The sequence below is a fragment of the Primulina eburnea genome, chromosome 16 (assembly GCF_022965805.1).
Source record: "Primulina eburnea isolate SZY01 chromosome 16, ASM2296580v1, whole genome shotgun sequence".
NCBI lineage: Eukaryota > Viridiplantae > Streptophyta > Magnoliopsida > Lamiales > Gesneriaceae > Primulina > Primulina eburnea.
In genome coordinates, this window is record NC_133116.1 from 29,694,201 (window position 1) to 29,718,390 (window position 24,190).

The following is a 24,190-nucleotide window of genomic DNA, read 5'->3' on the forward strand; positions in this document are numbered from 1 at the left end:
AGGACAATGCCCTCTTGGACCATAAAGTGACATTTTTCCCAATTAAGAACTAGGTTCTTTTCTTGGCATCTCTGCAACACAAGGGATAAGTTATGTAAACAGTGATCAAATTAAGAGCCAAATACCGAGAAGTCATCCATGAAGACTTCCATGATTTCTTCCACCATGCCTGCAAATATAGCCATCATACACCTCTGAAAAGTGGCCGGTGCATTGCATAGCCCAAAATACATTCTCCTAAAAGCGAACGTACCATAGGGACACGTAAAATTAGTCTTCTCCTGATCCTCTGGTGCTATAGCTATCTGGTTATAACCTGAATAATGGTCTAAGAAGCAATAATGACAATAACCAGCAAGTCTATCTAGCATTTGATCAATAAAAGGCAATGGAAAATGATCTTTTCGGGTGGCATTGTTCAATTTTCTATAATCCATACAAACTCGCCAACCAGTTACAGTACGAGTAGATATTAATTCATCATGTTCATTTTTTACCACAGTTATTCCACCCTTTTTCGGTACAAATTGTACAGGAGACACCCAATTACTATCAGAAATAGCATAAATCACACCAGCATTCAACAATTTAAGCACCTCATTTTTCACAACTTCTTTCATTGCCGGATTTAATCTCCTCTGATGATCCACATAAGGAGTATACGACTCCTCCATTAAAATTTTATGCATGCATATAGTGGGGCTAATTCCCCTAATATCAGAAATCGACCATCCCAAGGCAGTTTTATATTCCCTCAATACTCTACATAATTAATCTTTTTCATCAATATTAAGGGAGGAAGATATGATTACCGGATATGTCTACTTCTCTCCTAAGAATGCATAACATAGGTGGCTTGGCAGTTCCTTCAAATCAGGAGAGGGTGATATTACCTCTATTTTCTCTTCGACGTTCAACTCCTCAATCAACACATCTGTTTTCTTTTCTTTATGCAATACTTCAAGAGCCATCAGTTGCTCTTTCACTTCCCAGTCTTCTTCACTAACAGCTTCAGTAGCTCCAACCAAGCAACTCTCCAAAGGGTCCCTAGTTCCTGCACAGTCAAAGGATACACATGAGTCTATAACATCAATGCTTTTACAAGTACTTACCTCATTTGATCCCTTCATGGCATGATAGATATTGAAAATGACTGCTTCTCCACCAACTCTCAAGGTGAGTTCACCCTTATGCACATCTATCAATGCCCTTCCAGTTGCCAGGAACGGTCTCCCAAAGATTAATGGAGCATCATTATCCTCTTCCATATCTAGAATCACAAAGTCTGCAGGAAAAATAAACTTATCCAATTTTACCAATACATCCTCGACGATCCCTCTTGGATACGTAAGACTTCTGTCTGCAAGCTGTAGGGTGATAGTGGTTGGTTTAACTTCTCCAAGCTCCAATTTCCTGAAAATAGAAAATGGCATCAAATTAATACTTGCTCCTAAATCACATAAAACTTTACTACAATGAGAACCAACAATAAAGCAAGGAATAGTAAAACTACCTGGATCTTTCAATTTTTGTGGTAATTTCTTTTGTAGGATGTCACTGCACTCCTCAGCAAGCTTCAATGTCTCAAACTCTTGCATCTTCCTCTTTTTAGACATCACATCTTTAATGAACTTGGCATAGTTGGGCATTTGCTCCAATTCATCAGCAAATGGTATATTGATGTGTATCTTCTTAAAAATCTCAAGGAATTTTGCAAATTGATCATCTAAACTCTTCGTTTTGAACCTCTGAGCGTATGGAATGGCAGGCTTAAATGCAGGAGGTTGTACAACTTTTGTCTTAGAGTCCTCAACCGTATTCTCTGTTATAACCTCAAACTCAACATCTTCCACTGACTTCTCACTTTCCACCATCTTCTTGGGACTTTGAACCTCCAATTCTTTTCCGCTCCTCAAAGTGACTGCCTTGCACTGCTCTTTTGGATTAACTTCCGTATTACTCAGAAATTGACCTCTGTTCTGATCTCTCAAAGCATTATCCAACTGTCCAATTTGCGTCTCCAAAGATTTCATTGTAGCACCCATGTTTCCTATGTGAGTCTCCATGCTATCAAGCCGAGACTCAGTTCTAGCCATCCTCTTTCCAAATTCAGCCACAAATGTACCTACCAAATCCTCAAACGAAGGCTTTCCCTCCCCTTTTGATGTATTGAACCCCAGGGGAGGATTCAACACATTCTTATTGTTTGCATAAGAAAAATTTTCATGATTTCTCAAGCCTGGATGATAAGTATTAGGAGGAGGGTTACCTCGATATCCTCCAAATCCACCAAAGTTTCTGTTGTTGATATATTGGGCTTCTTCAAGAGAATGAGTTTCTTCAGCAACAACGGAAGGACCTTAAGTGTCAGGTATGCTCACTTTATTCATGGCTGCTAGTTGTGTGGTCAATACAGAAACTTGGACGGTTAGTGATGTGATAGGATCCACGGCATAAATACCAGCTGTCTTCTTTACTCCTGACCTCTCAGATGGCCACTGATAACTGTTAATGGTCATCTATTCAAGCAAATCATATGCTTGATCAGGCGATTTGGAAAATATCATGCCACCAGCTGCTGCATCCACCGTGCCTCTTGTTTGTCCATTCAAACCATTGTAAAACAATTCAATCTGTACCCAATCTTCAAAACCATGGATTGGACACCTCCTCAACAACTCCTTATACCGTTCTCATGCCTCATATAATTGCTCAAAGTCAGTCTGCCTAAAAGTACTTATCTCAATCTTCAACTGCGCAGACTTCGCAGGTGGAAAATATTTAGAAAGGAACTTGGTTGCTAACTCCTGCCATGTAGTGATACTCCCCAAAGGAAGCGAATGGAGCCATCCTCTTGCTTGATCCCTAAGAGAAAAAGGAAACAAACGCAATCAAATTATATCATCAGAAACACCATTTATTTTTACAGTGTCAGTAATTTCAAGGAATGTTCTGAGATGTAGATGAGGATCTGCAGTAGCGGCTCCCCCAAACTGATTCTGTTGAACCATGTTTATCAATGCGGGCTTGAGCTCAAAGTTGTTTGCATTAATAGTTCCTCGTGCTATGCCCGAATAATGAGCATTCAGTACCGGCCTAAAATGATCTCTGATGGGTATTGCAGGGGGTGGATTTTCATTATCTCTGTTGTCAGTCATTGCTTGAATCTCTTCTCTTCTTTCCTTTCTTAATCTTCTTACGGTTCTTTCGATCTCAAGATCAAAGATAAGCAAGTCAAGATTTTGCGATCTTCGCATGCACTGTTAAACAAAGATAAGAAACAAATCAATGTTTAATGTAAAACAGCAAAAACAGCTCTAAATTAAAATGTAGACTAATTGGTAACAATACTAATATAAATTTATAATAAACACTCCCCGGCAACGGCGCCAAAAACTTGTTGCGTGTTTTCTTGATTGCTCGTAAGTGCACGACGTAAAGTTATAGTAAAATGTAATTTTGAATACAAGTGTCGATCCCACGAGAATGTATTTCTAAACTTATATTAATGCTTGTAATTGAAATAGTCTCGACTTTATTTAGAATAATCAATTGACAGATTTTTTTGCACCAATAACTAGATTGAAAATAAATTTAATTATAGTACCAAATAGTAGTAAACAACAATGGAATAAAAGATCTAGAGGTCCGATTTCACGCAACTATCCACCATATTTTATTTTGTGTAGCTATATTATAAATATCCTTCTTATTCATTAGCCAAGAATTCTATAATTATCTACTCCCTCTCCCAAGTGCTAAGTAGATACTAATTATCTAACACAGGATTGTAAAGTCCTCTTCAACAATCTATAATTAAATAACACAATAAGCAATAACTTCTTTTAATGGCTTCAATAACAATATATGTCCTCCCAAACTATATAAATATCATCGATGTATTTTTCCCTTTCTTGTTTATAAATTCCCTTTTCCAAGTGATAAATTATAAACATAAGAATCATTCAAAATATGGCCAGTAAAATGAAAGCATTAAGATTGGAAAAATACAAATGAACAATAAGGAAACTTATATAGCATAATTCATAAATCCCAACACATGGTTTCTAGTCTTGTTCCATATTTCCTCTAGAAATAAGAATTAGTTCATAATAATACAAACAACACAACAACACATGAATCTTAAACAAAACATATCAAATAAAAATAAAGAAAGAAGAACTTAGAAAAAGAGTTTGGAGTGCAAGATATTTCGGTCCAGAAGTGTGCAAGAGATTTCCTAACAATGATGCACTTGGATCTTCAATCCTCTAGCCTCCACTACTCTTCCCTTGGATCCTCAATAACCTAGATAGTGAATAATAGAAGCCTTTTATAGTCCTAGACAAGTCTTTGCACGCAAAACACAAAATTCATCAACTCCCATGCTCAGCACACCAAAATTTCAGAATTTCCGGACTTTGTCTGTCAAAGACCGCGGGTGCGGTAAAGATGGCACCGCGGGTGCGCTGTTGTTTCGGGGTGCCTTTCATTTTCGAACTATGAAGATCGGTGGTGCGATGCAAAGGGGACCGCGGGTGCGGTGGGCTCTCGGCGAAAATTCTTGAACATTGACCGCGGGTGCAGTCTCTTTGTTAGCGCGGGTGCGCTGGAGCTTCGACCTTTTTATATCTTTTGCACTTTCCAATTCAACAATTTGCTACTCCAAATTCTCATTCTAAGCTTCCAAAATACAACAACAAAAACAACAACAAATCACATAAAACCTGCTCAAGAATCACAAAATTCCAAGTTAAAAACAAGTAATAAAAGTACAATAAATTGCACTTATCACAACGCAATTCGCGGACAACTGTCTGTAAGTGAGTAGTTTCAGTACAATGATCATAACTATTTCAATTTTTGAGGGAATTTAATGATTTTTATCTCATTACGAAGACAATACATAGTTCTACAACTTTTATTTGAATCATAAGTTCAGACTCCGACTGCATAAATGCCATAAACTCGAATTACAGTACCTATTGAACCCAGCTACAACACAGAATTTCATTTTGACACATTTTAGTAAAAAAATCATAACAAATCTGTTTCTAATTGGAATTCCATTTTCTCAGTGGCTATAGTATACTAACATATAGATCTATAAGTTCTCTTTGAATCACAAGTCGAGATGCTTAGTGCAAGACACATAGAAACCCGAAAATCAGAAGCCAAAACCTGCAACTCGAAACTGGAACCAACATCTTCTTTCACGAACAAAATTGAAAACCTAGGCTTAGAGATAACCTTCAAAATCTTCCTTTTAACTGAAATGAAGCTAGAATCGACCTCTTCACACTCTAAAGAACAAAGAAAAATAGAAATCAAGAAGCTGGAATACCAACTGAAGGATCGTGTGTGCTAGTGCCTTCGAAGGCATTTTGCACACAACAGTCTCCAGTGAGCTTCAATAGCTCGTGTTATAAGAAAATTAACACCGATGAATTAAATCGAGTTTGGTTAAAAACCAAGCGGAAGAAACTCGAAGTAATCCTTCGTGAAGAATACTGTTATATTTAAAAAACGTTTTAACTTATGTAAACTGACTAACTGAAATAAGACATACTAGTTTTTGCATTCTTCAGTTCAGTTACGGTGACAACTGAAATAAAGAATACTACAACTGATCAAAACAGTTTGAAACAATATTTAATCAGTTAAATACACAAGATATGTTTATGGATGTTCGGAGACTTCAACTGCTCCTACGTCACCCCATCTATCTCCACGGATAGGATCCACTAGAAGACTTTGATTTATACAACTACTTGTACAAACCCACTCAGCTAGGACTTACACATTGCCTAAATTAAACTCCTAGCTACGACTGAAGGCAGCACCTTCCAGTCAACACTTATTTAATGTCTATGTGAGAAAGACTACATACACAAGTTTAACGTCTTTGTGCAAGAGTGTATTTGAGTGGTGGTGTGTGTGTGTGTGTGAGAACTGATCTATGAAAACTACTCGAAAGTGTTATCACACATTGAGGGAAATACGCTTTTAATCTAAAGCTGATAACACGTTTAAGTGTTCCCTCGACTGGGCTGAATGCTTCTTTCTTAAGCTGATATAACTTTGAAGCGTGCCCTTTTCTTTTCTCTCTTGTATATGTTGTTTGAGTCTTCACCAATCTTCTCTTTAGTTAGGCGGGAAAAGCTGATCGTACAGTGAGACTCATTTATTGTATCCGTTGCATTTGAATCGGCTTCTTGGACTTTGTGTCTCGTTTTTTTTACTGCCCTTCTGAAGCGTTTTGTCTTTAATTCTCTGATGCAACGTCCATTATTATCCTTTGACTGGACAATGGCTTTGTACCTTCTCACATAGCTGGAATCCACTTGAAAGAGTTTGTCTTTATCCATAACTGAAAGATTTTAACTGATGCTTCGAACTGGTCAGTTGAATTGCTCTTTCAGTTGGGCTGGTGAAATCAGTTGACTCGTCAGTTGAACTGATTTCACACTCGTTCAGTTGGAATGATCAGCTGGGTTTCTTCATCAGTTTAACACTCCTTCGTCTGGCCAGGCTTCTGAGGTTTTCCCGCTGAATCACCTATCAACTGGACAATCAGCTGGACTGCTCAATTGACGTAACCAGTTATACTGATTCATTTTGTGCGATCAGTTGGGTCTTCAGTTTTGCGATGTAAACATCTCGTGAGTGATCCTAGATGCTGCACACTAAGGTAGATCATTATTAACATAATTAACAAGTTATGTTATCATCAAAATCAAGATTGCGAACTTGAAAAGTTCGAACAAAAAGAAACACAACAACTTGGAAGAAACATGGTAACAAGAAACAAGCTCCTCTATGACGATTATGGCAAGGAGATCTGAGGGACTTCTTGGGCTAACTTGGGTGAGCTATGGAGACCCACTTCCTAGCAGCAAGAGGCGACGAGAAGCTTCTCACGATAGAGTAGAAAAATGGATGCAAGAGAAGAGGAGAGAACAAACGAGAAACTTGAGGAGGAAAGAATGGGCTTGGGGAAAAATAGGCTTCCTATTAACACACACACACACACACACACACACACACACACACATATATATATATATACATATATATATACATATATATATACATGAAACCAAATATTAGCCCAAATGCTAGAATGTGACCCGGTCCAAATATTTACAAGTCTCATGTGCTATAAAACTCCAATATATATTTTAATATCGTCTATAATGCCGATATTTTCTAATACATATGTTTAACATACAAGTATAATTATTTGGCTTAATTATTTTAATTTAGCACTTTAAAATAATTATTTCTAATTATTGCCAAATATTGAATAATTAAATTCAGGTTCTCACAACAAGTGTTTTAAAAACAAAAACTCTAGTTTTATGCATATATAGCCATAAAACTAATATACAAGTAACGCAACATATTTTTCATGCAAGGTTAATTAAATACACATAATATTGTGTGAAAGATGTTTGAAGGAATATTCAGGCGTGCCTTTGTGTTTGTTATGCATGAAAATCAACTTGCGATGCGAAGAACGTTGGCGGAGAGAGACTTTGCTGAATTTTCTTCCCAAAAATCGAGCACTTGCCTTCGAAATTTGGGTGTGTGACTGTGTGCTTGGGGAGGGGAGAGTCCTACTAATTTTGTGTGATGTGTGCATGTGTTTTGTGTGGGTTTTGGTGAGGGTTTTTGACTTATATTTTAATTCAAACACATGGTGCTAGCTTAGGCTCATTAACCTAGTATATTATCCTTTTTTCCTATTAGAAAATATTTAAAATATTTTGTTTAGGAAAGTTTGTGAAAATATTAGCCGAGTTCTCAAAAAGTCTCTATTTTCATCGAAAATCGATCACCGGTTTAAAATTCGACTCGGCGTATAAAAACACCTCAAAAACCTCATTTTTGAAAATAAATATTAAAATAAACTATATATTAAATAATTAAAAATAATCATTAATAAAAACATTTTCCCTTATATGGTCCCCGGTCTCCGTTCCTCGATCGCGTCCCAAATAACCTTTAAAACACAGTTTTATGCATTCTAAGAGAAATCCTATTTTTAGTATGTAAACATACACACCATAATTAATTCATGTAATTAAAACTATTTAATTAGTCATTTTCTATTTTCCCTATATTTGCATGCAGTTGGCTTACGTCATCATATTTTTGACGTTACAAGCAGTAGGAACAACCCTATATCAGGAAACCTTGCACTCTGATACCAATTGTTGCGAACCATATATTAAAATATTACTTCCAGTCAATGGTATTTAAAATTTCATGATGTTATCTCTTCATTTGGGTTCGTAAAAAACCCCATGGATCAATGTATATATACCAGAAGGTCGGTGAGGTAAAATTTTTTCCTTATTCTATATAATGATATATTACTTGCAACCAATTATAAGGTTCGTTATATGAGGTGAAATAATTTTTCCTAAAAACTTTGATATGAAGTATATGGGTGAAATTGTTTATCTAACGCTCATTGCGAAGAGTAGAGAGGATTGGCTCTGCAGCTAACATTTTAGCCATTTCACTAAACTCCGAGCTTTGGGGTTTCTAATCAGCCTACAGGGTTCTGAACCTTTCCCGTCAAGAAGTTCATCTAAATTGTTCAGGGGACAAGATTTCAGTTGCAAGCCTAGCTACCAGTTCAACTGATCAACAAACGAAGACCAACCATGCTGAGACGTTGGATGATTAAATAACTCAATCATCAACAGCATATCTGTAACGCTCGAAAAATCAGTCCATGTAAACCATATGCATGCAAAAATATTTTATTTGCTTAATTGTTTTATTTAATTGATTTTAAATGTTAGCATGATGATTAATATATGATTAAATATAGGATCGCATGATTAAATGATTATGTGACATGTTTTCATGAAATTAAGGATTTTACCCCAATATTCGATCATAGGCAGGGAAAAGGAGACCGGATACGAATAAGACAAGAATATGTATTTTTAATTAATGGAAAGGCTTCCTAATATGATTAAAAATGATTTAATTTTCTAAAAACATGCGTGATTGAATTATTTTACGAGTCGAGCTCGATTTTTTCAGAGAAGCCGGTTTTGGACAAACAAAGAGTTTTAAAAGATCAAAAGTATTATTTTATGGAAAATAATTTTATAAACTTTTATTAATTAATTAATTAAGTTTTATTGGGCTCAATTTAATTAATTTAAGTAGGCCCAATTACCCTTAAGCATGCTAGCCCAAAACCAAAGCCCATTAGCATATTATTTAATTATAAATAAGTGTTTTAGGTCTTCAAAACTTCATATTTCAGCCCCCTTTCAGCCGTGCACTCCTCACACACACCAACATATTTTTCGAAAATATCTAGAGGAGAAAATCTTGTGTTCTTCGTCGTCCGGTCGTCCAAACGTCGCACCCTCGCCGAAGATCGAATAATCGGGCGTTATAATCGCAAAGGCACGTTTCCTAAACTCTTTTAACATCATACAAATCATATATGCTTGATTTAATTGATTATGCCTGAAAAATATTGGGTTCGATTATTTTACGGTACGATACGGATTTTCAACGTTTTTAAGATTTTACGCTTGCTTTAAAAGAATCGTTATTAAACCAACGGACACGCTGCCAATACATGATAAAATATGATTGATTATGATTAAAACATGATAAATTGATAGAAGGAAATAGGCTGGAACAACCGTGAAAGAAAAAAACAAACAGAGAGAAGAGGGCCGTAGGCTTTATGGTTGTGCAAAATTCTAGTGGCTCGTTTCTTTTGAATGGGGTAACGAGGCTGGCCAGGGCTTGTTGGGGGCTTGGCCAGGGTCAGGTTCGAAGGCTAGGTAGGGTCCTAGGGTGGCTAGCGTCGAGGGAGGCGGATGAGGAAGAGACCTTGCGTGAAGGGACTCTTCACGCGCAGGTTGCAGGGTGGCCGAGAGTTCCAGTGGGCATGGCTTGGTTTGGAGCTGGGATAGGTGGTCTTTCAGGGTCCTAGGATGATGGGCAAGGGTCGGGCCAAGGGTTGGTGCGGCTGGTTTTGCTGCTGGCTCGTCTGGAAGTGGAAACGTGAGAGATGTTCCTTGTGTGCGTAGATGCCGTTCTATTTCAGGTGGCTTGTTGCACGGGGTCCAGGGCTTGGGCTGTTCTAGGTAGGGTCTGAGCGTGGTCCAGGGATGGTTATGGTCAGGTGGGCTCGGTTGTGGCTCGGCTGGAGGAGTCCTAATGGGCTAGGAGTTCATAGGCGTGAGTTATCCATCCCAGCGCAGGTTACTGTCTCTGTCCAGAAGTGTTTGAGTGAGCTAGGGGCTGGTTATATAGGCTGGGGGCAAGGAGGGTGCCTAGGTAGGTTGGCTAGGATTTGGCTCGAGGTGGCTCGGACGTAGCTCGAGTAAATTGGGAGATGGCTCGAGTGGTTTGATAATGGGTCAATATTTCGAATTTAATAACAAAAATTGAATCCATGGGTCCACGGGTGTGGCTCATGACTTGGAAGGGTAGAATAAATCTTAAAAATGTTATGTTAAAAATTTGGGATCAAAATAATGAGTTTTGGAATTTTCCGGGATTTAATCGTCGTACGAAACACTAATTAACGAGTTAATTGAAACGCCTAGTTTTAAATTTTATAAAATTATGAAAAATTAGGTTTAAGATTAAATAATTATTAAAAACCTAATTCTTTAACTTTGGAGTTTTATATTAAGGTTTGGGTTAATTCGGGATTAAAACGCGTTAATATATCGTATTTAAGGATTAATTTAAAAGTCATCGGTTTATGCTAAATAAAAATATGAGAAAATTCATGTAAGTTTAAATAATTATTTATAATATTCTCATGTCATTAAAAGTGAGAAAAAGATAAAATCAAGAATTTTAATTTTAGGGGCAAAACGGTCTTTTTACACTTAGGAAAAAATGAAAAGCGCTTGGCAGCGTCCCGAAGGATCATGATGCTTGTAAATGATATACTATGATTTATTATAATTATTTTGATGATAATATGTATTTTTACGATTTATGGTAAAGCTGTGCAATTTATATTGTCTAAAATGCTATTTTTGGAAAGCTGTCGTACTTTATAATTTTTAAAGAAAATGAAACGTATTTTGAGGGATGTGAATTGAATGTGACAAAAGATATGATGAATGATTTATGATTTGTGGGGGATCCGTTTATGTTAAGGACGATGAACTTACAATTTTGTGGAGATGTCGTGAGGGAAAAAGGCCCCAGAGGGAGCCCATTTACGGGAAAATTAAAGGCCCCAGAGCGAGCTCAGTTATGGGAGAAGTCCCCAGAGAGAGCTCGTCTATGGGAGAAGGCCCTCGAGGGAACCCCGACGATCGTATTTCCATGGTGGAGCCTAGTGCACACCCCCATGGGTCATGTGGAGCTAAGACTGCAGTCGACCAAAGGATAAAAGTTAGTCACTTTCAAGGATCAAACTTCACCCAAATTGATATATGATTGAAAGCTTTACGATTTTAATGATTTTATGATATATGATTTATGATAATCATTAAAGCTATTTTTAAATGATTTTTTTAAAAGATTTATTTATGCTTAAAGTTATTTTAAAATGATTTTACTATTTATGATTTATTTATGCTCAAATAATTTTTAATAGTTTATTTATGTTCAAAAGATTATTTTAAATAAAAATATGATTTTTAAATGTATGTGGATGTATATGTATTATTTGTTATCTATGTTTAGAACGTGTTGAGTCTTTAGATTCACTAGGTTTGTATGATGCAGGATTTGATGATTTTTGGAGGTGGTGACGATTGAGTCGATCGAGTGTAGCAGTACACACCCGAGGGCCTTTATGTTTCCGCACTAGCTAGATAGATTTATGATAAAGATTTTGCTAATGATTTTTATTAGAGATATTTTATGCTTTATTTTTATTGTTAGTCGATATTTTCAAAGGTCGATTTAGGAATTTTTGGTTAGCCGATGATTTAGGATTTTATTTCATGCACTTGAGATTTAAATTGTTAAATTATTTTATTTAGTTTAGTATTTAGAATTTATGATTAAAAAATCGAGCTCGTTTCAGTTGGTATCAGAGCCAAGGATCCCCAAAGGGTTGTGTACTGTCACTTCGAGAAGCTCAAGAAGTCACGCCTCAAATATGTGAGTTTTTACTGCTTTATATTTTATATGCTTAAAAATCTTTTAAATGTTTATATGATGCATGATATAAATCTTAGTTGCATGATGTAGGTAAAATGATTAATGCATGTTGGGTAGTGAAAATGATTGAGATATCGAAAAACTTAGAAAAAATAGGCTGCATGCACTATTTGAGCTGGATTTACGAGCCGAATTTGAGAATTTTTGGGTTAGATTTGTAATTTTCAAAATTTTGAAGACTGAATTGAAGAGTAAGATTTAAATTAAAGGATTAGTTGAGGTGGATAAGGGAATTTAAGCTTTGCAATCGGAAAGTCAAGATAAATTTCGAGGACGAAATTCAATTTAAGGGGGGGAGAATTGTAACGCCTGAAAAATCAGTCCATATAAACCAAATGCATGCAGGTTGCAGGGTGGCCGAGAGTTCCAGTGGGCATGGCTTGGTTTGGGGCTGGGCTAGGTGGTCATTCAGGGTCCTAGGATGATGGGAAAGGGTCGGGCCAAGGGTTGGTGCGGCTGGGTTCGCTTCTGGCTCGTCTGGAAGTGGAAACGTGAGAGATGTTCCTTGTGTGCGCAGGTGCCGTTCTATTTGAAGTGGCTTGCTGCACGGGGTCCAGGGCTTGGGCTGTTCTGGGTAGGGTCTGAGCGTGTTCCAGGGATTTTTAGGGTCAGGTGGCTCGGTGGTGGCTCGGCTGGAGGAGTCCTAGTGGGCTAGGAGTTCATAGGCATGAGTTATCCAACCAAGCGCAGGTTAGTGTATCTGTCCAGGAGTGTTTGAGTGAGCTAGGGGCTGGTTCTATAGGCTGGGCTTGGTAAGGAGGGTGCCTAGGTGGGTTTTCTAGGGTTTGGCTCGGACGTGGCTCGAGTAAATTGGGAGATGGCTCGGGTGGTTCGATAATGGGTCAATATTTCGAATTTAATAATAAAAATTGATTCCATGGGTCCACGAGTGTGGATCATGACTTGGAAGGGTAGAATAAATCTTAAAAATGTTATGTTAAAAATTTAGGATCAAAATAATGAGTTTTGGAATTTTCCGGGATTTAATCGCCGTACGAAACGCTAATTAACGAGTTAATTGAAACGCCTAGTTTTAAACTTTATAAAATTATGGAAAATTAGGTTTAAGCTTAAATAATTATTAAAAGTCTAATTCTTTAACTTGAGAATTTTATATTACGGTTTGGGTTAATTCGAGATTAAAACGCGTTAATATATCGTATTTAAGGATTAATTTAAAAGTCATCGATTTATTCCAAACAAAAATATGAGAAAATTCATGTAAGTTTAAATAATTATTTAGAATATTCTCATGTCATTAAAAGTGAGAAAAAGATAAAAATCGAGAATCTTTACGTCTAGGGGCAAATCGGTCTTTTATACTTAGGAAAATATGAAAAGCGCTTGGCAGCGTCCCGAAGGATCATGATGCTTGTAAAATGATATATTATGATTTATTATGATTATTTTGATGATAATATATATTTTTACGATTTATGGTAAATCTGTGCAATTTATATTGTCTAAAATGCAATTTTTGGAAAGCTGTCGTATTTTATGATTTTTAAAGAAAAAGAAAAATATTTTGAGGGATGTGAATTGACTGTGACAAAAGATATGATATATGATTTGTGGGGGATCCATTTATGTTAAGGACGGTGAACTTACAATTTGTTGGGATGTCGTGAGGGGAAAAGGCCTAGAGGGAGCCCATTTACGGGAAAAGGCCTCAGAGGGAGCCCAGTTATGGGAGAAGGCCCCAGAGGGAGCCCGTCTATGAGATAAGGCCCCCGAGGGAACCCCGAAGATCGTATTTTCATGGTGGAGCCTAGTGCGTACCCCCATGGGCCATGTGGAGCTAAGACTGCAGTCGACCAAAGAATAAAAGCTAGCCAATTTCAAGGATCAAACTTCACCCAAATTGATATATGATTGAAAGCTTTACGATTTTAATGATTTTATGATATATGATTTATGATTGTAATGCCCGAAAATTAATCGATGTTAATTAACGATTATTTATTTATAATTTAATGTGATTATGAAAGGGCCAACCGAGACACGATTTGAGGTAACGTGTGATAATGTTTGTGCGAGGACAGCACCATTTGCGCAAATGCGCGACAAGACGCGCGCACATGCACGAAATGGGCAGAAGACCTCGCGCATCTGCGCGACGTGAAGGTGCGCATATGCGCGAGCTGTGCGAGAGGCCAAGTTGTTGTCCAGATAGCCTCGCGCATATGCACGGAAGAGGGACGCGCATATGCACGAGCTGCCGAGGAGGATATTGCGCAGACCAGTAGGTCTCGCGCATATGCGCCGAGGAGAGTCGCGCGCATATACGCGATACGTGTTTTGCGAAGATGATGCCACCTCGCCTTAAACATGCATTAATATATATATATATATATATATATATATATATATATATATATATATATATATATATTAATGCATGTTTAAGGCGTATATATATATATATATATATATATATATATATATATATGAAAAACGAAAAATCGAAGGAAACTCTGGAAAAATTAGTCCTTGAAGCGTAGGATCGCGATTGTGCAAACTCCGTCCGTTTGATTTTGAATCCTACTTCAGTATTGTGTTCTTATCGACACAGGCTACAACTGGACATAAGTTTTACTGAGTTCTATCATTATTTGAAAATATGATGTTGTAGGAATTTGATATGATTCATATATGGTGTTCTGGATATGTTAAACATCATAGAATCGAAGTCAGATTTAGAAACAGGCCGATTATGAAATTGTTATAATTTTTTAATTATATTGATTTGAAATCGGACAGATTTGGATTATGAATGAATTACAGCTTGTATCGGATATGAGTTATGATTTGTAATTGAGGTCTGTTGATTTGGTATTGACGGGGATACTGAGAATGTACCGTTATGCCGTTGATTTGAATTAAATCCAGATTAATCAGATTCAGTGTTGAATTGAGAATGGAATATTGATATTATGATTCTCGATATGTCGTTTCAGATTTACAGAGACAGTCTTGAGTTCAGAACTGATATTGCTTCAGACCGTGACTACAAACGAAAGGTATAAGTCAATGTGATATTGGGAGATCGACTCACGTAGGATATACTTGAGTTTCTCTAAACACATACTTATTGTTGTTATATGCATTGATTTGATTTTATATGCGGTTCTATTGATTTATAGGAAGCATGTATTAGACGAGTATTAGACGAGTGATCTTGTGACAGAAGTGCCTGATAGTGGTGGGATCGCCACGGGCACATTGCACGATGTTACAAGATAGTGTATTGGCGATAGTGCCACAGTCTATGACGGATATGTCAAGACACTGGATGTTTAGTTATATCGACGTGGATAGAATCGGAGTTTCTTCTATTACTGTTGGTAGATATAGGAATACCAACATCTGGAAACCGGGATCCCTAAACTAGAATTGAGTCTAGTCTGAGTCGTGAAGTCACGAGTATGATTGAAAGTTTTATATTAATTATGTTTCAGGCTTTGATTTATATCTGATATCTGCTTCATGGTTTATACTGATTATATGATTGCATGTTCATTGATTTATACGTGGATTATATTTTCACCGGAATTACCCGGCTGTTGTCGTGTTTGTATGCGTGCATGATAACAGGTGGGACAAGATCAGGGTCGAGGAGATGACGAGAGATCATGATTAGAGTGGAGACCACGGACTTTGACGTTGCTGTAGATAGGGTTTGAACACTTGATAGCTAGTTGTTGAACCTTAGTCTATGTTGAATGTATGTTGTACAGGACTTGTACCTTATTTTATACTGATATGTATATTAGTATGATTTCCATTACGTTCCGCAATTTTAAAAAAAAAAAATAGATCTTGTTTATTATAATTGATTAAATTGTCCCAATGACGATTATGAACTTGATTAGCGTCCGGGTCCCCACAATGATAATGATTAAATCTATTTTTAAATGATTTTTTTAAAAGATTTATTTATGCTTAAAGTTATTTTCCAATGATTTTTATAAAGGCCCGAAAATTCGTGTTTGAAAATTTGCGGAAAAATTTGAAAATTTTCTCTTTAAATAAATAAAAGGCCTCATTCATAATTAAATTGATAAATAAAGTTAAAGGTTTAAAAATGGCAGCAGAAGTATTCAATGTTTGCAAAATAACCGTAAAAAAAATAATCCAACGACAGATAAAAATATTTGATCATAAAATAATAAATGCTGAAAAATGTGTCCTCGGGTTCTACTACGGCCGACCCAAGCTAACTCCCTGATCCCCGCCCTCGGTCCCGACATCATCAGTACCTACAACAATCAAGTCTAGTGAGTCTAAAGACTCAGCATGCATATATCGTAAATAACGAGTAAATAATATAGTAAAATTTGCATGGGATAAAGATATCATGTCATGAGGCATAATGTGAAAATAACTTGCCATGAGCAATTATAATACGTGCATAACTGAAATGAAAATCATAGTGAAAATGTTTGCTCCTTGGAGCCCTGTAATAAAATAGCATGTCATAAATTTTCTGTTGAGATTATGGTCTACGCAAGTGGCCCCTGAACTGAACTGAACTGACCGGTAACTGGCGACCGGACCGGTAACTGGCGACCGGACCGGTAACTGGCGACCGGATTTAGTAATGTTTGTCTGATCAGACTAAAGCCACAGTATACTGGGTTAAACTGAACTGAACTGACCGGTAACTGGCAACCGGAACGGTAACTGGCGACCGCATAACCAGTAACTGACGATCGGACCGGTAACTGGCGATCGGATTTAATCATGATAGTAAAGTGACCACAAGCAATATCGCATAAATCTCAAAATGAATATTTTGCACGTAATATAATTAACCAACATAATTAAATATGAACAATTTCGATCTTCTTCCATTAAAATCATGTACTTGCGATATTTAAAAATACCTATATGGCTTGATTGAAGAGTGAAAGAAGATATAAACATGCCTTGGTTTGTTTTGACAGAAAACAAACGAAATAAAGACGCGGCGCGACGGAGACGGAGTGCTCTTCACTTTCTCACTTTTTCTCTCTTAGTTCCTTTAAACCAAGCATGCACCATAATTATTATAATAGCGTAAAAATCATAAATGTGATACATGAACATTTAAAAATATCATGATTTGTGCTCAGGGCCCTGCCAGGACTCAAATATCACCCCGGGTGCAAAATGACCATTTTGCCCCTGGAAACCCAAATATTATCGTTTTAACCCTGGACCATCTAAAATTGACCCGAAGCTTACCCAACTCATTAAAATGTCCCAAAAAATTTTTAAAAGTATTTCTTAGACGTAAAATCCAGCTCAAATTCATAACTTAACAGATTCGTTTTAAAACTTGGACCGGGGTCCCGGTTTTAACCCGAACCGAACCGAACCGAAACTTAAACAAAACTTTCCCAACTTTTTATCATATTTTAAAAACACTATAATGGTCCTAAAATCTTATCCTAAAGCCCTTGAACATACGGCTAATAGTCCAGCAAGGCATACAATTCTCGGCCAACCCATAATTGATTTCCTATCACAACACATGGCCCCCAATAATTAACCATTTCGTCCCCTCCAATCTCCCCACCTGTCCAGCATTTTAATATCATTCTTAAGGCTCTAAGAGACCCCCTAAACCAAGCTTATCCGAAACATAAAGCTGCCGAGTAAACGAAAGTACAAATAATCGCTTACACCATGGCAACCGAAGGCCCTATTCCCTTGGCTCGCAAGTTTCGATCCTAGCAAATCGATGAAACCAACCACTAACCAAGCTCAAGTAGACCACCAGCATATAAAACGTATGTGATGCGTAAATAAGTGATACAAATGCGTGCCTGCTGATTTTTGAATGAACAAATGCTAGAAGAGTCACGGCCGAGACACGGGGAAGGCTTGCTCTCAAAGGACAAGATGAAACCGTCTCCTTGCTGATGCAGCTCACGGGGAGAATGGTGAGTGGAGGGGGTGGGCGGCTGTTTAGTGGTAATTAGGTTTAGGGTAGGTTTAGCATAATATTTAATTAGTTAATCAAAATATTATGGGCCTAAATTTGGTTTTAAAAGATATTAAAATGGGTTGGGGTCCATTTAGCTTAAAAGTAAGCCCATTAAGTCCAAACAGACTCCCGAAAAATATTTCATATTGGAAAGCTTTTGAAAATATTAGCCGAACCCTCAAAAAGTCCCCCGATTCGATAAAATTTGCGTACCGTTAAAAATAAAAAACATGCGGGTAAAAATACCCAATAATTCCCATTCTTGAAAAATACTTTTAAAATAATCTTATATTAATTAATAAAAATTAATCGTGCAATTAAAATAATTTTCTTGAAAATTTCCCCGTCTCCGTTTCTCGTTCGAGCGTGAAATGCGTCTAGAAACACTAATGCATGAACTTCTAAAATTTCATGAAATAAATCCTATCATGCATGATTATGCATAAAATGGATAAAAATAATTAAACACAAATTAATGAAATAAACATGCATTTAATGCTTTAAAACAATTAAATAAAATACCAAAGAAGTTTAATGACTTGCATGCATGCCAACCTTTTAAATTATATTTACTAACATGCTAAATTACCACTTCTTAAATAAGTCTTTATTAACTTATCTCAATACTCCATCTCCAGTCCGGCCTCACTTATTTAACTGAAAAGGTAACAATTAAACTACTGCGTAAAATAAATAAATTTAACGAAAAGAATTTAAATACTCATGCAATAAAAATCATTTTAATTTAAATACTAGAAATTATGCATGGCTTATACGCAGTCCAATTTGCGGGTTCTACAACTCTTCCTCCCTTAAAAGAAATTTTGTCGAAGAAATTCGCTTATCCTTGATAAACATAAAGTTTAGACTTTTAATTCTAGTATCCCAATAATCCATACTTCTGTTGCGCTACCCTGATAAAATAAGTGTTAACACGTCCTTACATCTCCCGAATCCTAATTAAATTTGCCTACCAAAATTCTCGTTTGCGGATCACAACTTAAAACGATCCACGGTGACCTAGTTCTATTTTTCTATAACCTCGAATTTTGACTTATCTCTCAATTCCTCCTCCTAGAAATGGATGTCCAAACTTATCGCACCTAACTTTTCTTATACTATACTCGTAATATTCATCGACCTATTACATTAGCATTTACGCAGTTCAACTGAAGAAACCTTTGTACCAAAATTTACTGATCAACCTCTATTCTCAGTAGAACGCTTAAAGGTTACACCTTATTTCAACCTCATAGTATTATTAGCCTAATATCTTCGAATCGAATCGAATCTTTATCTTACAGCACCAAACTTACGTAAATTATTATTTATAAGTGCATCCCGGATGTGAAATTGTTGTAAATCTTAAACCTCGAATAACGTTAATCCATAAAACTCAATTATACAACTTCGACCTTCTACCTTAATAATAACACTTCTAGCATCAATTACCTGCTCAAACTATCCTCTTCCCAATTACAATCTAGTTGAGGCCTAGGACTCTGAACTTCCTCATTGGAACAAGTGTCGCATTCTTATGTATCCTTAATGCTTACTTAATTCTAGCATATAAACTTAATAAGTTAGCCCATGGTAGCATTAGACTAACTTTAATAAATCAATTTCACTTATAACTCATAGAATTCTAGAATCCCCATATCAAGCTTTGAGATTTCTTACTTGATAAAAAAATATCTTAATATTCATCAATTGATAATTTATATTGAACATAACTAATTCCCCTTTTTTTTTATTCCACCCAAAATTTTCGTATGAACAAATATCTCATAAATTTGAAATTCAAATTTATCTAAAACAAATAGCTTTGAATAAAATAATTCCAATACGCATATCCGTTCAGTCCCAAGTTTGTTAATGACTTCCAAAATTTCTCAAGACAAGGTGTCCACCTCACCTCTTACGTGCGTCTACCAATTAAACTAACCATCATCGTACCCAACTTTCCTAAAAATTTTAAATTCTCACAAGGTTGTGCTCACCTCTTACGTGCGTCTACCAATTAAACTAACCATCATCGTACCCAACTTTCCTAAAAATTTTAAATTCTCACAAGGTATAATCTTAATTGTTAAGATCATGACTAAAACTTGTGACACATCAAACTTATCTTCCCAAAAAAATTTACTAACTCAATGTTTATTCTTATAGCTTAACTAACCGATCAAATTTACCTTAAATCATCATCACTTTGAATTCTTAATTTGCCACAACATTATTTCACTAACGCTTAAATTTTCACGCCTAAGATTGATTCATCCTACAATGTCCTTGGTTACCATTCATTATAACATTATAACCCAAATATCTAAATATTCTATATCTCCTTCGAGCCTAAATAACCGAAAATTTCTATCATTAGAACCGTTCAATTCTCACTTACTACTAAATACGTTCTCGAATTTCTTAAAATTGTAAAATTAATTCTTACTTTCCTCGAATATCATCCAAATTTTCCCTAAATATCGAAATTCCACAATTACCCATTAGTCCTCAGTATTCCCAATTTCATTTTATAGATTTCCCATATCATAAGGTTCAATAGTCTTAAGTTTATTAAACCCAAAATTAATTCTCATAACACGTCTTATATTTCTATAAATACTTAAAATCCCAAGTCCTCAAAAGTTCGCATTTAATCCTTAAAATTTTGAAAATTGCAATCTGACCCTTAAAGTTCTCCAAATTTACATTTTGGCCCTACAACTCTTCGAAATTTGCATCATTGTCCCCATAAAATTTTCCATCTTTACCTCATTAAACTTTTAGATTCTCGAACTCGAAATTTAATCCCAAAATTTGGTAAATTCGAAAATAGTCCATTAGAATTTTATTTTTTTGAACCTAGGTCCTCAAATCATTGGTTATTACAATTAGGTCCTTCAAATTCTCAATTCCTGCAATTCAATCCTTAAATCCAACTATGTAGAGCATGCATCCGAAATAAATTCTCATAATTAATCTTACATTTCCATATATGCTTAAAATCCTCAAATTGTACATTTATAATCCTAAAGATTGTCGTAGTCTTCGAAACGCTATTGCTTATATGAAATCCTCAAAAATTTACTCGACTAGCAACCAAGAACCATCAATAATTTCTTAGAAATTCTACAAGTCTCAAAAAAATTCATAATTTTCAAGATTAACTTATAACCCATAAGTAGGACATCAACATTACTGACCTAAAAATTAATATAGTCAAATTATTTTCAACCTCTCCTAAAGCCCAATATTCGAATTCTTAGACATGTCCAATTCCAAACGTACCCCACATGCATAATTCCATAAATATTTTTTTTTAAATTTAAATACTGAACAATAAAAATCTGGACGTAAAATATTTCATGAAAACATGTTAAATAATTCATGCTTTAAATAAAATGCGTAAATATAAAACTTACAGACCGAAGACGTGATTTCATGAGATTCTCGAGGTCAGTAGTAGTACAACTCTATACAGAAACTGTAAGGCCCGAGAATTTGATTACCGTAATCTGAAATGATTTGAGTATAATTACCGTAATCTGAGATTAATCTGAAATGATTTATTGATTAATCAAGGTAATTATAGACGGAACGGAGTGGACCAGGAAAGGTGAGAAAAGACGCAAAATATAAGAGCAAGGAGGTGTGCTCGCGCACATGCACGAAGTGATGCACGAGCCATGCGCGGAGTGGACAGAAGACACCGCGCATCTGCGCGGCGTGTGGGCGCGCATATGCGCGAGGTGTCCAGTAGCCTAGTGGAGTGCTCGGCGCATATGCGCGATGTGAACGGCGCATATGCGCGAGCAAGGCAGTGGGTTCGGCGTACATGCGCGACGGAAGGCGCGTGTGAACGCCCGAAAATACTTGCTTTGAAAATTTCGGAAAATTAAAAAGTTTCTTTTTAAAAGAACTTAAATGGCCTCATTCATAAAATCAACTGATAAATCCAGTTCAATGTTTAAAATATCTCAGCGGAAGAAAGTAAAGTTTGCCAAAAATCACAATTTAAAAATATCCAACGACTGATAAAATGTTTGCGGAATAAAATAACAACTGCTGCACTGAGGTCCTCGGGTGCCACTACTGCCGATCCAAGCTTGCTCATTGGTCCCCGCCCTCGGCCCTGGCCTCATCAATACCTACAACAATCAATTCTAGTGAGCCTAAAGACTCAGCATGCATATATCGTAGGTAACGAGTAAAATCTGAAGTAAAATATGCAGGGGATAAAATATCATGTCAAGAGGCATGCTGAAAATAATCTATACTGAGCAATTATATTACGTGCATAACTGAACTGAAAATCACATTAAAAATATTTGCTCCTTGGAGCCCTGTACTGAAATAACTGTTGAGATTATGGTCTACGCCTGTGGCCCCTGCACTAAGCTGAACTGATCGGTAACTGGCTACCGGGGAGTCTGAAACTGAACTGAGCTGGCCGGTCACTGGCGACCGGGTGGTACCAAACTGAACTGATCGGTCACTAGCGACCGTATAAAATAATACTCCCACATAGTGAATGAACCACAAGCCATATCGCATAAATCTAAAAAATAATCATTTTCTATTTAATGCACGTAAAATAATTAACTGGCATAATGAAAATTCCTGTATATGTTACCAACTGGATTGGATTGGATCGTCCCCAGGCTCGCTGCAACCTAACTGTGCTATGAAAAATATGCATTAGCTTAAACATGACCAACTACGCAATTTACGTTCAAAAGATGCGACTATGATGCCTAATGACTTCGCATTTAATCATGACTCCGAACCAACCTGAACCGACACTGAACCGACAGAAAGTCATGATTAAAATACGCTTAAAATACCGAAATAATGCACCTATAATGATGATGGTCGAAATCTAGGTGAAATGGAGGCCAAAACATGAAACGCTCTTTCGAGAGTCAATTTGGCACATCGCACTGTAAATTCTCGTACGACCTCAAAAATGATCCGAATCACGAACGGTCAAAAACATGACCTTCTAACTCAATGGGGCACTGTCCAGTCCAAGGCCATAGGCTAAAAGCCGACCGAGAACTCGAACGAGCCTCCGAACCGACACAGCAACTTGCTGTAAAATTCCAGCAACTGTACAATCGTGTATCTTGTGTTGTTTTCGAGACTACCGGCCATTGGGGCGTGAACCACCGACCAGAGACTCTTACCAACATCCCAAGGAGTGATTTGAACCATGGCTAAGGGCCCTAGGCCAGCCACAATCCGCGTCACACCAAAACTCAACCGAAACTCCAATCGAGAACCAACGTGCATGCGTGTGTAGTGTTTTGCTTTGATCGATGTCTCGTGTCGTTCCATGGGCCATTTGATTGACCATGTCACGATCTAGACATCTAGGGGCATGGTATGAACCGTGGCTAAGGGCCATAGGCCAACCAAGATCCATACCAAACCAACCAATTCGAAGCACAAGTGCTGTCAAAACCGAAGGGGCGAAAAAGGGGAGGGGGCTGTTTTGTTGTTTTGATTAAAAACCGAGGAGCCATGGAACAAGACAACAAAAGGGCGACTTAGTCACGTCTTAGACATGCTATGGCAGTGATCTAACCATGGCTATAGGCCCTTGGGGCAGCCAAGATTAGATCCTTCCTCCTTGCCATCAAAACTGAATTTCGAAACTCATAATGGACCAAATGAGAAGTTGCTGTCCATTTCTGAATTTCCAGCAACCAGGGACTTGAACGAACGGACCAATCTGATCCTAATACCTCCTATTACGTGTACATATGTCGCCTTGGGAGCCTGGAGTCGAACCAATCACCTGAAACTCACAAACCAAGAAAAACGTGAAGCTTGCCAAGGAATATAAAAAATTCTGCATGTGTTGTTTCAAAATGTTTTGACATGGATCTCGATTTTTGCTTGAATAAACATGATCATGTACTGAAAAATAAATGATAATATGACTTGATTGAGGTTTGAAAGAATCTAGACATGCCTTGGTTATCGTTTGAAATGAAAACGAAAAGAAGAGACGAGACGGCGCGGAGGAGACGG

At 36.8% G+C, this 24,190-nt stretch overlaps 1 protein-coding gene across 1 annotated transcript; it reads right to left on the reverse strand.

Moving 5' to 3' along the window:
* Positions 1-821: 821 nt before the first annotated feature.
* On the reverse strand, positions 822-2,096 carry LOC140816157 (uncharacterized). The gene is made up of 3 exons (XM_073175234.1): positions 1,514-2,096; positions 1,348-1,413; positions 822-1,270 (listed from the first exon to the last, which is right to left on the reverse strand). The coding sequence occupies exons 1-3, from the start codon at positions 2,094-2,096 to the stop codon at positions 822-824; spliced, it is 1,098 nt and encodes a 365-aa protein (XP_073031335.1).
* Positions 2,097-24,190: the final 22,094 nt, after the last annotated feature.